Source organism: Heliangelus exortis, chromosome 11, assembly GCF_036169615.1.
Source record: "Heliangelus exortis chromosome 11, bHelExo1.hap1, whole genome shotgun sequence".
Lineage (NCBI taxonomy): Eukaryota > Metazoa > Chordata > Aves > Apodiformes > Trochilidae > Heliangelus > Heliangelus exortis.
In genome coordinates this window covers 812,486-824,576 of record NC_092432.1, presented here as the reverse complement: position 1 = coordinate 824,576, position 12,091 = coordinate 812,486, and the positions used below count along the sequence as shown (strand labels likewise).

At 46.1% G+C, this 12,091-nt stretch overlaps 1 protein-coding gene across 2 annotated transcripts in view; it reads right to left on the bottom strand.

Moving 5' to 3' along the window:
• Nucleotides 1-858: 858 nt before the first annotated feature.
• Nucleotides 859-12,091, bottom strand: part of UACA (uveal autoantigen with coiled-coil domains and ankyrin repeats) — a 30,479-nt gene continuing 19,246 nt past the window's right edge. For both annotated transcript variants that reach the window (XM_071754079.1, XM_071754078.1), the window contains exons 10-19: nucleotides 11,301-11,387; nucleotides 10,134-10,241; nucleotides 9,105-9,137; nucleotides 8,523-8,621; nucleotides 8,290-8,326; nucleotides 7,508-7,560; nucleotides 4,022-6,712; nucleotides 3,418-3,570; nucleotides 2,423-2,488; nucleotides 859-1,515 (exon numbers count right to left, since the gene is read on the bottom strand). In XM_071754079.1, the coding sequence (XP_071610180.1) occupies nucleotides 1,444-1,515; nucleotides 2,423-2,488; nucleotides 3,418-3,570; nucleotides 4,022-6,712; nucleotides 7,508-7,560; nucleotides 8,290-8,326; nucleotides 8,523-8,621; nucleotides 9,105-9,137; nucleotides 10,134-10,241; nucleotides 11,301-11,387 (3,399 nt within the window). In that variant the 3' untranslated portion in view covers nucleotides 859-1,443. The remainder of the gene's footprint in view (nucleotides 1,516-2,422; nucleotides 2,489-3,417; nucleotides 3,571-4,021; nucleotides 6,713-7,507; nucleotides 7,561-8,289; nucleotides 8,327-8,522; nucleotides 8,622-9,104; nucleotides 9,138-10,133; nucleotides 10,242-11,300; nucleotides 11,388-12,091) is intronic.

Below are 12,091 nucleotides of genomic sequence, written 5' to 3'. Positions count from 1 at the left end.
AGGAAAGCAGCAGATCTGTTTAACTACAGACACGTATTTAGTAAATATATTAAGGGTATTTTTAGAATAAAAACTGCCCTGCTTATCCATCACTAGGTCTGCATCCTCCTCTAGTGGCAGCTGACTCTTCAATTCTACAACAAGACTGCCCAAAAAGGGACAAAACAAACAAAAAAAAAAAGGAACCAACCATAATACTATTAAAAACCCAAAGGAGCCCAAGCCTGTGAGGCTTCTAGAGAAGCAAACATGGAGCAGAGAGCTCTGCACTCAGACTTTTGCCTCTGTTTTTCAGGAAGATGGGAGGAAGTTTGGCTTTCCTGCACCAGGATGCCAGATTTTTCCTTGCCAGTTCACAAGCAAATTCTTCCAGCCCAGTGGAGTTAACCCTGGCAGCTCTGCTGGATCAGCCACAGCTGTTACCAGCCTCAGCCTGTGATTATTTCCTCTGAACAGCCCTAAATTCCATGTTTTATTTCCTAAAACTTACTGAGGGAACACCATCCTCCAGTTAAAAAATCAAGCTCTGTCATTTTTTAATAGGTGGATTCCAAGCAAATAAAAATTCTCAGCTCATGAATCCTTGCTGCTTGGAGGACTGTGGTACAGAATTTACAGTTAAAGAGGAAAATACCTTAAATTTCCATGAGAGTGTTTGAAAACTTTGCAGTGTGCAGCTCAAGGAGCTCCTGAGTCATGAAATGAGGCACAAGTAGAACCCTTGTGTTCAGGTCACAAACCTGCTCTGCAAAACCAGAGCTTCAGCCTGCAGCAACCAAACAAAACTTCCCTGAAAAATCTTGGGAGAAGAGGGCAGGAGAGGCAAACACAGAAGTGAGTGTTTTGCTGGGAAACCTGTTGTGTTTTTTTTTAAGTCTTGCAAAAAGCAAAGGCACTACATTTTTAAGCTTATATTTAAATAAAAGCCTGTAACTTGGCCAGCCAGGTTACAGCATAGACCTAAACACCATCCAGCTGAGTTCCCCAGCAGGCTGTAGTGTCATGACCAGCTTATGGGACAAAATAGCCACTTTCTCTTAATCATTAAAGGAGATCTACAGCTGCAGTACTTAGCCAGGCTCATCTGCAGAGAGTTTATTTTTAACATGAGAGTTCAAGCTGTAGGATGACCCGGAGCTTCTGGGGTTGGGCCTCACTTATTAAAAAGTGGTCAATCAGACATCAAAATAATTTACCTACCATGTCATCATTTTGACTTCCATACCAGCTCTAAAAGATGCTCCACACCTTTTACTTGGCTACCGAGAAAAAAACAAAAGTACCAGATCTGAAACTCAGCAACCCTGTTTTAGAAGGCAAAAGATATTCCAGCTCTGTGAGGTGTTTCCTGCTTGGGGGGTCCTCCCTGCAGCTGTGCTCTGATCAAACAAATCTCATGGAGGTTTCCACTCCTGGAATCCCAGCAGCAAAGGCACCAAGACATCAGCAGACAAGTCCCTGTCTCATCCGAATGATCTGCAGTAAAGCAGCTTGGACATCTTCATCCATGTGGCCCTGGAGCAAGCAAAGAGTGAGAAGAGAAATCAGGGATCCCATGAAATGCCAACCACCCCTCACTAACAGCAGGAGCTTCCTCAGGGTTACCCAAAAGTCCTAACTCACTGCTGTGCTTTCACCTCTCTCGAGGAAAATCTGAGATACTGAGAGTGAGAGAAAGCAGAGCCACAGCTGTTATAAAACATGGGTTTGGGAAAAAAAAAAAAAAGGCTATTTCTGTCCTCTGGGCTCTACAGCCCAGTGCTGTAGGAATGGCTCCTCCTTTGCATGCTGAAATATCTGCAGTCTCAGGACATTAATTAGTTAAATGAGTTGATCAGCTCTTTGCTCTGGGAGAGCCAGAGGCCAAGTCTGCACCAAGGTCCCAACTTCTGCCCCATTTCTCTCCAGCATCACCTGGGATGATGCAGAATTCTCACACCAGCAGGCAGCACCTCCCACCCTGCAAAGCAGGGCACTGGTGTGGCACGGGTGGGTGTGCCATTTGTGTGCCATTTGTGTGACACTGGTGGGTGTGACACTGGTGGGTCTGACACTGGTGGGTCTGACACTGGTGGGTCTGACACTGGTGGGTCTGACACTGGTGGGTCTGACACTGGTGGGTCTGACACTGGTGGGTCTGACACTGGTGGGTCTGACACTGGTGGGTCTGACACTGGTGTGGCCATGCAGGTCAGGAGGAGAGGGCAGGGCTGCTTTTTGTGTTGGGTCAGTCCATTCTAAATTAAAATCCATTCTAAATTAAAATCCATTCTAAATTAAAATCCATTCTAAATTAAAATCCATTCTAAATTAAAACCCTCGGCCCAACACCAGGTCCTTGGTGCTGGTTCCAAATCTGAGGTTTTCCTGCAGGTCCCAGGACTCCCAGCACTGAGATGTCAGAGTCCAAGCAGGCTCCTACCTGCACAGCACTCAGGAGATGTGTCCTGTAAACTGCAACCACCTCTTGGTGCTGCCTTTTGGCATCCTGTAAAAAGGAGACAGGGAGAGGAGGTGGTCAGCAAAAATTAACATCTGCTCTTGCCCTCTTTGCCCAGCTCTGGAGCCTTGGTGCTGTGACCTTACAGAGTGCCCAGAGAAGAACCCCAAGGTTAAAGGCAGCTTCACCTATCCCCTCCTTTAATCAAGAAAAAAACCACTCCTTTACTTTTTTATTGCTTACCTTTAGCAAAGCCATTTTGCTGAGGGGCTCTCAGAGAGAGGCCCAGGTGCTGAGATAAAAACTTATTATTTCATCAAGAGCCTCATTTAGCTCCTTAAAACCATTCAATTTAAGAAGGCTTTGCTTCCTAAGGGTCAACCTTGCAAAAACTCTTAAAGCTGTATCCTGCTTCTGTACAGACCCCCAAGGAGCTCTGCTCACATACACAGCTTTAATTATGAGCTTTAAAACTCATCTGTGCACAAAATCCCAGCACTTACCCCAAAGTGTTCCCCTTCCCTGTGATGACAGCAACACACTTCTCTGTGTTTGCAGACAAGGGAACACGAACTCAAAACCATCAAGGACCCCCCCCCCACTTTCTTTCAAAGTGAGAAAATAGAAGGCTGGTGTGGGGTTGGGCTTTTTTGCAAAATAAACATGGAATTTGCCCACAGAAAAGGTCTTGGCATCAACTGCAGCAGCCTATCTCGTAGGAACATTCTGCAAATTGTCTGTGCCCTTTTCCAGCTGGGAAAGTTCCCAAATTTTGCAACTCCAACACGCAGAAGGAAGACAAATTTACAGAAGCAAGCAGACAGGGGGGAAAAAAATAATTCATGAAGACTCTTACTTTTGAAGTCCAAGCCAGGCAACCCCAGTGCTCCAGTGACCACAGACCTATTTCCTTGTTTATCCAAAAAAAAGGGAGCAACACCACCACATCTCAAGCCCCACGTGGCACAATTACTTACCACTAGCTGCTGCTGCAGTGTTTTCACTTGGTTCTGGAGCATTTCAACCTGCTGGCTCTGCCTCTTGGAGGGAATCCCAGTGGTGTATGTGAGCTGAGACAAGCCATTAAGAGCTTGTTTTAAGCGCTCCACATCATTTAGCAGCTCTGTTATCTTTTTTTTTTTTTTTTAGGGAAAAAAAAAAGGCACAAAAACATCGTTTAAGGATGTCTCACTTACTAAAAACTAATATTCCTCAATATTTTTTTAAAGCTACAGACCCTGGAGGTCAGCTACCAACATAAATGACTTCTGCTCTAAAGAGATTCCAGGGGTAATTTCTAAAAAGGACAAAGAACAAAGGCAAGGCAGGGAAGCTGAACAAACACCACAAGCTGACACCCAGAAGTCTATTTAAACTTCCAGGCTGATTTTCAGAGTTTAAATACTACACGTGAGGGCTGAAACAGAGGAGAAATTAGCAAAATTTAGTACTGTACTACCAAAGGCAGGACTTCATCTGGAGCAGTCCTGGGGACCTAATGCTGAGCTCACAACTCAGCTGCTGGGATTCTGGTTCCTCACCAACAAAAGATGATAAAAAGCATGAAGTGGCACATCCTACCTTGTTATCCTTGGCTTCCACCTGCTTGGCAGATTCCTGTATTCTCTTCTGCAGATCAATAATTGTTGTCAGTGATTTATCACACCTCTCTTTCTGGTCCTTAATCTCCTGCTCGATGCTGCAGCTCCTCAGCTGAAGCAATTCCTTCTCATCCTTCAGACAGAGCTCACTCCTCCTGGCCTGCAAAGCCTCCTCACAGGCTTCCTTGTACTTTTTGTTCACATCAGACAGATTTGCAGCTATGCTGTTGATCTGGGCCTCCAGAGCACTTTTCATGGACTTGTACTCAGCCATGCCAACCACTTCTTTGCTCTCCAGGTCTCTTAAAGCTTCCTGAGTGAGCTGCACCTCAGACTGCAGCTTCAGGATTTCCTCCTCCTTAGCTTGGTTTTCTTCTTCCTTTTCCCTCAAGGTGGTTTTGGCTGCTGTTATTTCCTGCTCCAGCATCTCCTTCATTTGTGTATATTCTACCAAAGGCACTGAGGATTTTTTCAGCTCTGACAGTTCCTGCTGCAGTTCTCCTACTCTCAGGGTTTCTTTGTCGTAATTTTCCTTCTTGCTCCTCAGGGCTTCCTTCAGATCCTCCACAGTGTGGCCCAGAGCCTTCTTCAAGGCTTCAATTTCTTCTGCTGACAGATGCTGAGCCTCCCTGCTCAGGGGCTGCTTGGCACCCTCCTGCACCTCCTTTTCCTCCCCTTTTTGACCTGTGTATTTCTGCAGCAGTTCTCTCAGCTGCTCGTTCAGCTCCTCCATTTTCCCTGCAAACATTTTTTCCATCTCACGGGACTTCTCAGCAAGGACATAGTTGTGCTGCAGGTCACTTTGGATGGACAGAACCCCACTCCTGAGCTTTTCATTCTCCTCTTTGCACTTCTTGCATTCCTCCTCGCTCGCTCTGCACTTCTGCACCTGCTCCTGCAACTCTGCTTTTAATCCTTTCACTGTGGCCTCAAAGCTTTGTTCTCTGGCTTCAAAGGAGGCAAGAGGGGCGTATTTGGACTTGATGCATTCCTGAATTGTGTCAAGTTCCTTCTTCTGGGCTTCTATTTCTGCATGCAGCTGCACGATTTCCTCTTGCCCCCTCTTATATTCAGCCATAATTTCAGCATTGCTCCCCTGCAGCTCCTGCACACTTTTATTCAAAGCAGCCACTGCACTTTCATGATCTTTTAAACTTACACACTCCGTCTGCAACTGATTCTCCAAGACTTTCACCTTGTTTTTCAAAGCTCCATTTTCTTCATTTACCCTCGTGAACTCTTGCTTTATCACCTCAGTTTTCTCCTTCAGGTCTGACAGCTCCCTGTTGGTCTTTTCCAGCGTGTTGTTCAAGGCTGTTTTCACCTCCTCCTGCCTTGCAGCCAACACACCCTGATCCCTGAGTCTCTCCCTCGTGGCTGTGTTTTCAGAGACCAGTTTGCACACTTTTGCTTGCTCATCATCATATTTTTTCTGAAGCTCATTAAGCTGCTTTTCAAGCTCGATGCCATGAGATTTTAAAGCTTCCACTTCCTTTCTGTGCTGCTCTGGAGTCAGGCACACAGCCTGGAAGTGGCTGATCTCCTCACTTAAGTTGTTTTTCTCTGCCAGCAACTTCTCAGCTTCTGCTTTGCTTTCGTTGTACTTCTTTGTCATTTCAAAAAGCTTTTTTGTCAGGTCACCCACAGCCAGATCATTTGTTTTCTTCAACTCTTCATGAATTTTTAAAGGCACGTTATGGCTTTTAATTTCAGTTTTTAGCATTTGGATTTGCTGCTTGAGTGTCTTGTTGTCACCCTGCAGCCTTTCGAGCTCCTTCTGCAGAGTCTGATTCTTCTGTGACAATTCAGAAATCGTCCTCCTGAGCTCCTCATTTTTTTTCTCAAACCCACTCCTCATTTGCTCGTGCTCTTCTGGCTTTACATGCTGAGCAAGCTGAGCCTTCTGACTCTCAGATTCCCTCTTTAGCAGCCTCATTTCTGCCTGCAGCTTCCCATGCTCTGCCTCCATCTCCGCCAGCTCCCTCACTTTCTCGCTCACTTCATTTGATAACAAACTCTTCATGTTCTCAAACTGCTCTGCAGGCACTGAGTGGGATAACCTGGCTGCTGCCTCTTCCAGCTGCCCTTCCAGCTCTGTGACCTTTCTTCCCCTTTTATCTCTCTCCATCTCCAACTTCACAAGCTCCTTCTGCAACCTTTTATTTTCCTCCACCAGCCTCCCTTCATCTCGTTTAAATTCTGCCACCAGCAGCTCATTCTGCTTGATCTGGTTCCTCAGTTTCCCCACTTCAGCAGAGGCTCCCTCATACTTTGCTTTCATTTCTTTTAGCTGATCCTTCAGCTCCTCCAGCACCTTGCTGCTTCCCACAGCAGCTTCATTGTTCAGGTGATCTTTCAGAGCAAGGAAGTGGCTCTGCATCTGCTTAACTTTGCCTTCAGACTCAAACATTCTTTTCTGCACATCCTTTAAAGCATCCTCCAGCTGTTTTATCTGCCCATCAGACTCTGCCTTGGTTCTTTCACACTCCAGTGCCAAAGCTTTGCATTCAGACACCTTCTGAGCCAGCTCCCTCTGCAGTCTGTTCACTTCTTCCTTTGCTGCACCATAGCAGGTCCTCATGCTGTCCAGTTCTTTCTTTAAAGTTTCCTTCTCTGAACTGGAGGACTGGTTGGGCAGGGAGAGCTCCAGGGGTCTCAGCATAGACCTGGACTGAAAATAAATTGGCAGAGAAATGGAGAGATGTTTACAAGTTTGACAGGTCCCACACACCAGCTGTCATCTGGAAAACTGGCCCAAACCTAGGCATGGGATTTCTGCAAGGTTTTTCTTCTTAGAAACACAGTAATTTATTCTTGCCCATATTACTGAAGATGTGTATTCCAGCTTTTTGACTACTGCTTCCCAACCACAGCCCCTGCTGACACCAAAGAGCAGGTAAGTTAATTTCATTTCCCATGCCATTCACATTTGATCACTTATCTGCCAGAAGAAATTTAATTTATTAAGGGATCTCTCCTATCCCACAAGCAGGAGGAAGTAATTCCAAAAGGGATCAGAACAGAGTGTGTCCTGGTTACCAGAACATCCTCTCTGGGAAGCCTGAGAAAGGCAGGAATTTAATTTATTGTTCAGTGAACCAAACTGGCAGGAAATTACTGTACAGCTGGCATAAAAATATACTGTATTCTGAATTTTAGCTGAATTTGAAGAAGAAAAATACAATAAGGTGAAAACCTAATTGCACTTCACACTGTGACTGCTGGCACAGGGGTCTCTGATTCAGTTTTAAGATGCTCAGCACAGAGCTGATCATCCAGGCTCCCAGCACTCAGAGCTGTGGCACACGTGGAGCCCTAGAGGGCACCAGCAGCTAAAAATACAGCCATTAAACCAAGGATGACTGAAAACCTGGTGCTCAGAAGCAGTTTTTAATATATGTACACTTATTAAGTATATTTAGCACAACTACCTTAGAATTCTCTCCAGTGGCAAAATATTTATTACCTGTGATTCCCCAGCAAACACTTGGCCTTGCTTCAGTAACACATCTTCTTTCCCTGGAATTGCAGAGCAAAGAGCATTTAGTCTCTGTTTTGTCTCTGTTTAACAGACAGCAACACCAGCACAACAACTGGGATTTTCCTTCCTGATTTTACTGCTTGCAGTGGGGCTGGGCTGCTGGACTTGGTATTAAAGCAGCTCCTGAATTCAGCCACACAGGAACCCTGGACAAGCTCCTGCTAAATAAAAATATATCCCCAATGTGCCAGGGAAAAGCATCCCCCTGCACCCCAAATAAATGATCTGCAGCCCAGCAGCCAGGGAACTCCATCTGGAAAGTGACAGGGGTGCAGGACAGGCTGTAACCAGAAGGATTCAGCTGCTGGGAATGGAATAATTTCTAACCAAGGGTTTGTGCTTTAAGTTGCCCCCAACCCTGCTTCCCCCCCAGTTCTCCCCATCACCAAGCTCCTTTGCCATGCTCTGGACACCAGTGGTTTCAGATATGAAGGAGGGGCAGGGGAAAGCTCAATCAGGAGCACAGAGCTTGCACAGCTTGTTTTTCATGCTGTAAGAGAGGCAGCAGAGCTCCAGTGCACATTTCACAAGTCCCTGGTTCACAGGAGTGCTCACCAGTGCTGCCCTGCACAAACACCCCGGGGCTGCACGCTGAGGGTCAGAGCAAGAAAACAGAGGTGACAAAACCCCCTCCACCCTCTGCCTCTGTGTTCTACCACTGCCCCATGCAGGGCAAGCTGAGAGTTCAATGAGTTCAAGACACTTACTGCTCCCAAAGTTACTGCCAGATCCCACAGAGTCAACCTAGAAGCAAAGAGCAAGAAACAAAGCTGAAAATTCCTTTCACTTTTTTACTCTGTGTTCACCCAGGGACTAAAAGGGCAAGGGAAGCTTTTACAGTGATAACCACTCAAGACACTGAACAATTTAAAATTCCTTCAGTATTTACTGCTATAAATATCAATTGCTGTATTATTATATTGGAAATCAATTAACTTACTTCATAATATTTGAGTTTAGCTTTGAGAGCTTCAATAGTTCTCAGGCTTTCTTCCTGCTGTTTTTCCTTGGTGGTCAGGATTTTCTTCAGCTCATCTTTCTGAAAGAAAAAGGGTGCCAGATAGCCAAAGCCAGGAGAATGGCTGGGTTTAGAAGATCAAGCAACTTTTTAAAAAGTTCAGGGAGAAATCAGTACTGAAACAACCCCTAAATTCTTGATTCTGAAGCTCTTCCCCACCACTGCTCCTCTACAAGGGGAATATTAAGAATGAACCAGGGGAATATGCACCACCAACATTTGCTGTTGTTTAATTTGTTCAAATTTATTAGTCCTGCATTACTGAGAGTCACTCCAGGGCTACTTACAGCACTGTCTGCTTTGAAAGGTGCCACAGGGATTGTCTTATTTGTAATACCAGAAATGCTGTGTGGCTGCACACATGGAGTACACATCAGCAAATATTTCATTTAGCATTTACAGACAGCTTTGCTTTTCTCTGAAGCTTTAGTTCCCATGACTTCAATGCAATAGTCACTGTCTCTATGTCACATTCCTCTTAGGCTTTAGGGTGATGTCCCTTACCTCATTTTCAAGATCATCTGCAAACATTTGCTCCTGAAAAAAAAAAAAAAAAGAAATTAAAAAAAAGTTGCCTCACAAATCATTTTTTCAGTGATGTTTAAGGGGCTAAATCATTTTTTCAGTGATGTTTAAGGGGCTAAATCATTTTTTCAGTGATGTTTAAGGGGCTTACCCACAGCTCAGCTGACAGCCCCACCCCAGTTCCCAAGGCTACATGAAGCAGAGATGCTCAGCAGACAGAGCAGTGTGTCCTGACAGGCACACTGGGAAACTCAATTATCTTTCCAATTATAGCCCATGCACTGCTGAGACAGGTTAGGAGCAGAAGCTTGCTGATTTTGGGAAGTATTAAGAAGTTATTTGCAGGTTTGTTTAACAAGGCAATGCTTGAGGGAAGTTCAGACAAGTCAATGATTCCCAGAGGGAATTGTCTGCCCATGGGCTACAGAGAAAGCTGCATGCACTCCTTAAGTGTAGCTCTGCAAAAATACACTGAGGGAACAAACGTGAGCCTCCAAAAAGCAAAATAAATCCTGTTTTCATTTTCTTCCTCCATTGTGTTGGTCCTGTAGCCCCCTAAGTTTTTAAAAACGAGGTTTCCCTTTGGGGTGAGAAACTCCCCACTGAAAACGTTTGTTTCATGGTTCTGCCAACTGCAGATTTTTCTCTGTTCCCACTCAGGATATCAGGAGGAAAATAAGCAGTGGCTGTGACAAAGGACTGACCCCCACCTCTACATTCCATTGTGCAGATGAAGTTTTGCTCTGCCCACCCCAAGATGCCAGGACCCCATGCAGCTCCCACTGCAAAGTGTAGCCACAAATGTTTCTGAGTGCCAGGGAATGAGGCAGAGATCTCCTCACATCTTGGTTATTTTAAGACCAAAGCTTTTGCAGGAGCAGAAAATGGCAGTGACACATGTGGAAGACATCCACGGGCAAGCAGTGAGGACTTGATGCTCATTACAAAAGTTTTCCTGCCTCCCTGCCAGCACCAGGTGGTTGTCCCAGCTCTCCAGGCAGGGCTCACCTCATTCAGCTGGAGCTGGAGCCCACTGATCCTGTCCAGCAGCATCCTGTGCTCCTCCTGCACCTCTCTCATCCTGTCCTTCAAACCTTGGTTTTCTAACTCCAGCTCCTGAAAACACAAAAGACAAAAATAAGGAGCAAACCAGAAGAAACACACACTGGGAAAAAACAGAGAAGCTGAACCAACATTTTAAGAGTCAATGCAGACACCAAACCAAGCCTTGCCCAACCAACCTCCTGGGGACTGCTGCCTCCTGCCAGCTCTGCTCCATTCTGCTGACAGAAAACAAGCCCCAAAGCCTTCAAGTTTCCATTCTAAGTGTGTGCACAGGGTTTGAAACATGAGCAGAGTCATGTTCTGAGAGCCCTGCAGGAGTTGCTAAGAGGAACAAAACCTTCATGGGAAAACAGCTCCTGGAACCACTGCAGCCCAGGGTGTAAGGAAAGCACCCGAGCACCCTGAACCCTGGTGACTGCTCCAGCAGCCACAAGAACCACCCCAGGAAGGGATAATCAAGGTAAAAGCTCCATCCCTGTGCTCACAGGCACAGAACAAAGCCTGGGAATCACTCTGCCAACCACCTCAGCTCAAGCCACACAAGTTGCATTTAGAGATCTTTATCCTTTTATTACAAAGCATTTCAGAACACAGGCCCCAGTTTTTCAGCTCTTTGTTCCCCATGGCTCAAAACACTGTTTACCTTTTTTGGAGGCTGTAATGACATAGGAACAAGATGAGAAAATTAATGCTGTTTGGTAAAGCAGTTGTGGTCGGGCTGAGTGTAACACACAAACATCTCTTGAGAATGTCAGAAAGAAAACTTCCTGGTTTGTGACCCTGTGATTTTGCTGCAGGAGGAAGCAGCAGGCAGAAGGTTATGGGATGGGCAGGGTTAAGGCATGAGGAGACTTGCAAGTATGTGTTACACAAACCAGCCTTTTCTTTTCCTGAAAAAGTTTACAGCTGATCTGCATAATTGCCACATTGCAGCCCTGCAATTAAGCTTGAAGTAAACAGCAATATAAATATATAAATGTATAAATATATATATATATATACACACACATGACCTTTCTAAATGGAATTGCCAAGGCTTGTCCTACAAGCACACCCTTGGGTAGCATCCCTGCTCCCCATGCCAGCCAGAAATCCTCCTGGATTGCTTACCTGAGCATTCTGCTCCTTCTGCTGGAGCTGGGCACCCCCCTCCTCCTGCAGATGCAGCCAGTTCCACTTCTGGGACACAGGAGGGACCTGGGATGGCAACAGCAACATTCAGTTCTGGTTCTGCAGACCCCTGGGCCAGGGGGCACTGGGGCTGCTCTCAGCATCCTCTTCAGCTTCCCCAGGAAGGGGACAACACAGCCACATTTGGCCGGGTTGCTCCTCGGGAGAGGAGACCCCTGAGCTGCCCCAGACGACCACTGGGACTCTTGTCACATCCCTGATTATTTCCCAAGCAGGAACAGACACACATCTGATTCCAGAGGGCATCCCCTCAGCTCCGTGTGAAACCCACGGCCCCAAAAGCACCAGGGCACAACCCTCATCACCCCCCCTGGGTCTCAGTGGGCAGAGGAAGCAGCTGAGAGCTCAGCCCTTGCAGTTTCACTCAGCTGTGAGGCTCCTCCTGCCCCACAGCTCTCCCCAAAGCCTCTCTGAGCAGCTGTAGCAGCCCCACAGCCAGGTCCCAGCTCAGAGCTGGGGGCAGTGTGGGGCTGGGCAGCAGGCAGCAGGCACAGGGATGCACAGGAGGCTCCTCATGGCTGCAGCAGATCTGCACCATGCACCTGCAACCTCTCCTTCTGGGGTACAAACACACTGAAGGTTTGAATTAAAAAAGAAAAAAATTGGGGGGGGAAAAACTTAACTTATGGAAAAAACTTATGGAAAAAACTTATGGAAAAAACTTATGGAAAAAACTTATGGAAAAAACTTATGGAAAAAACTTATGGAAA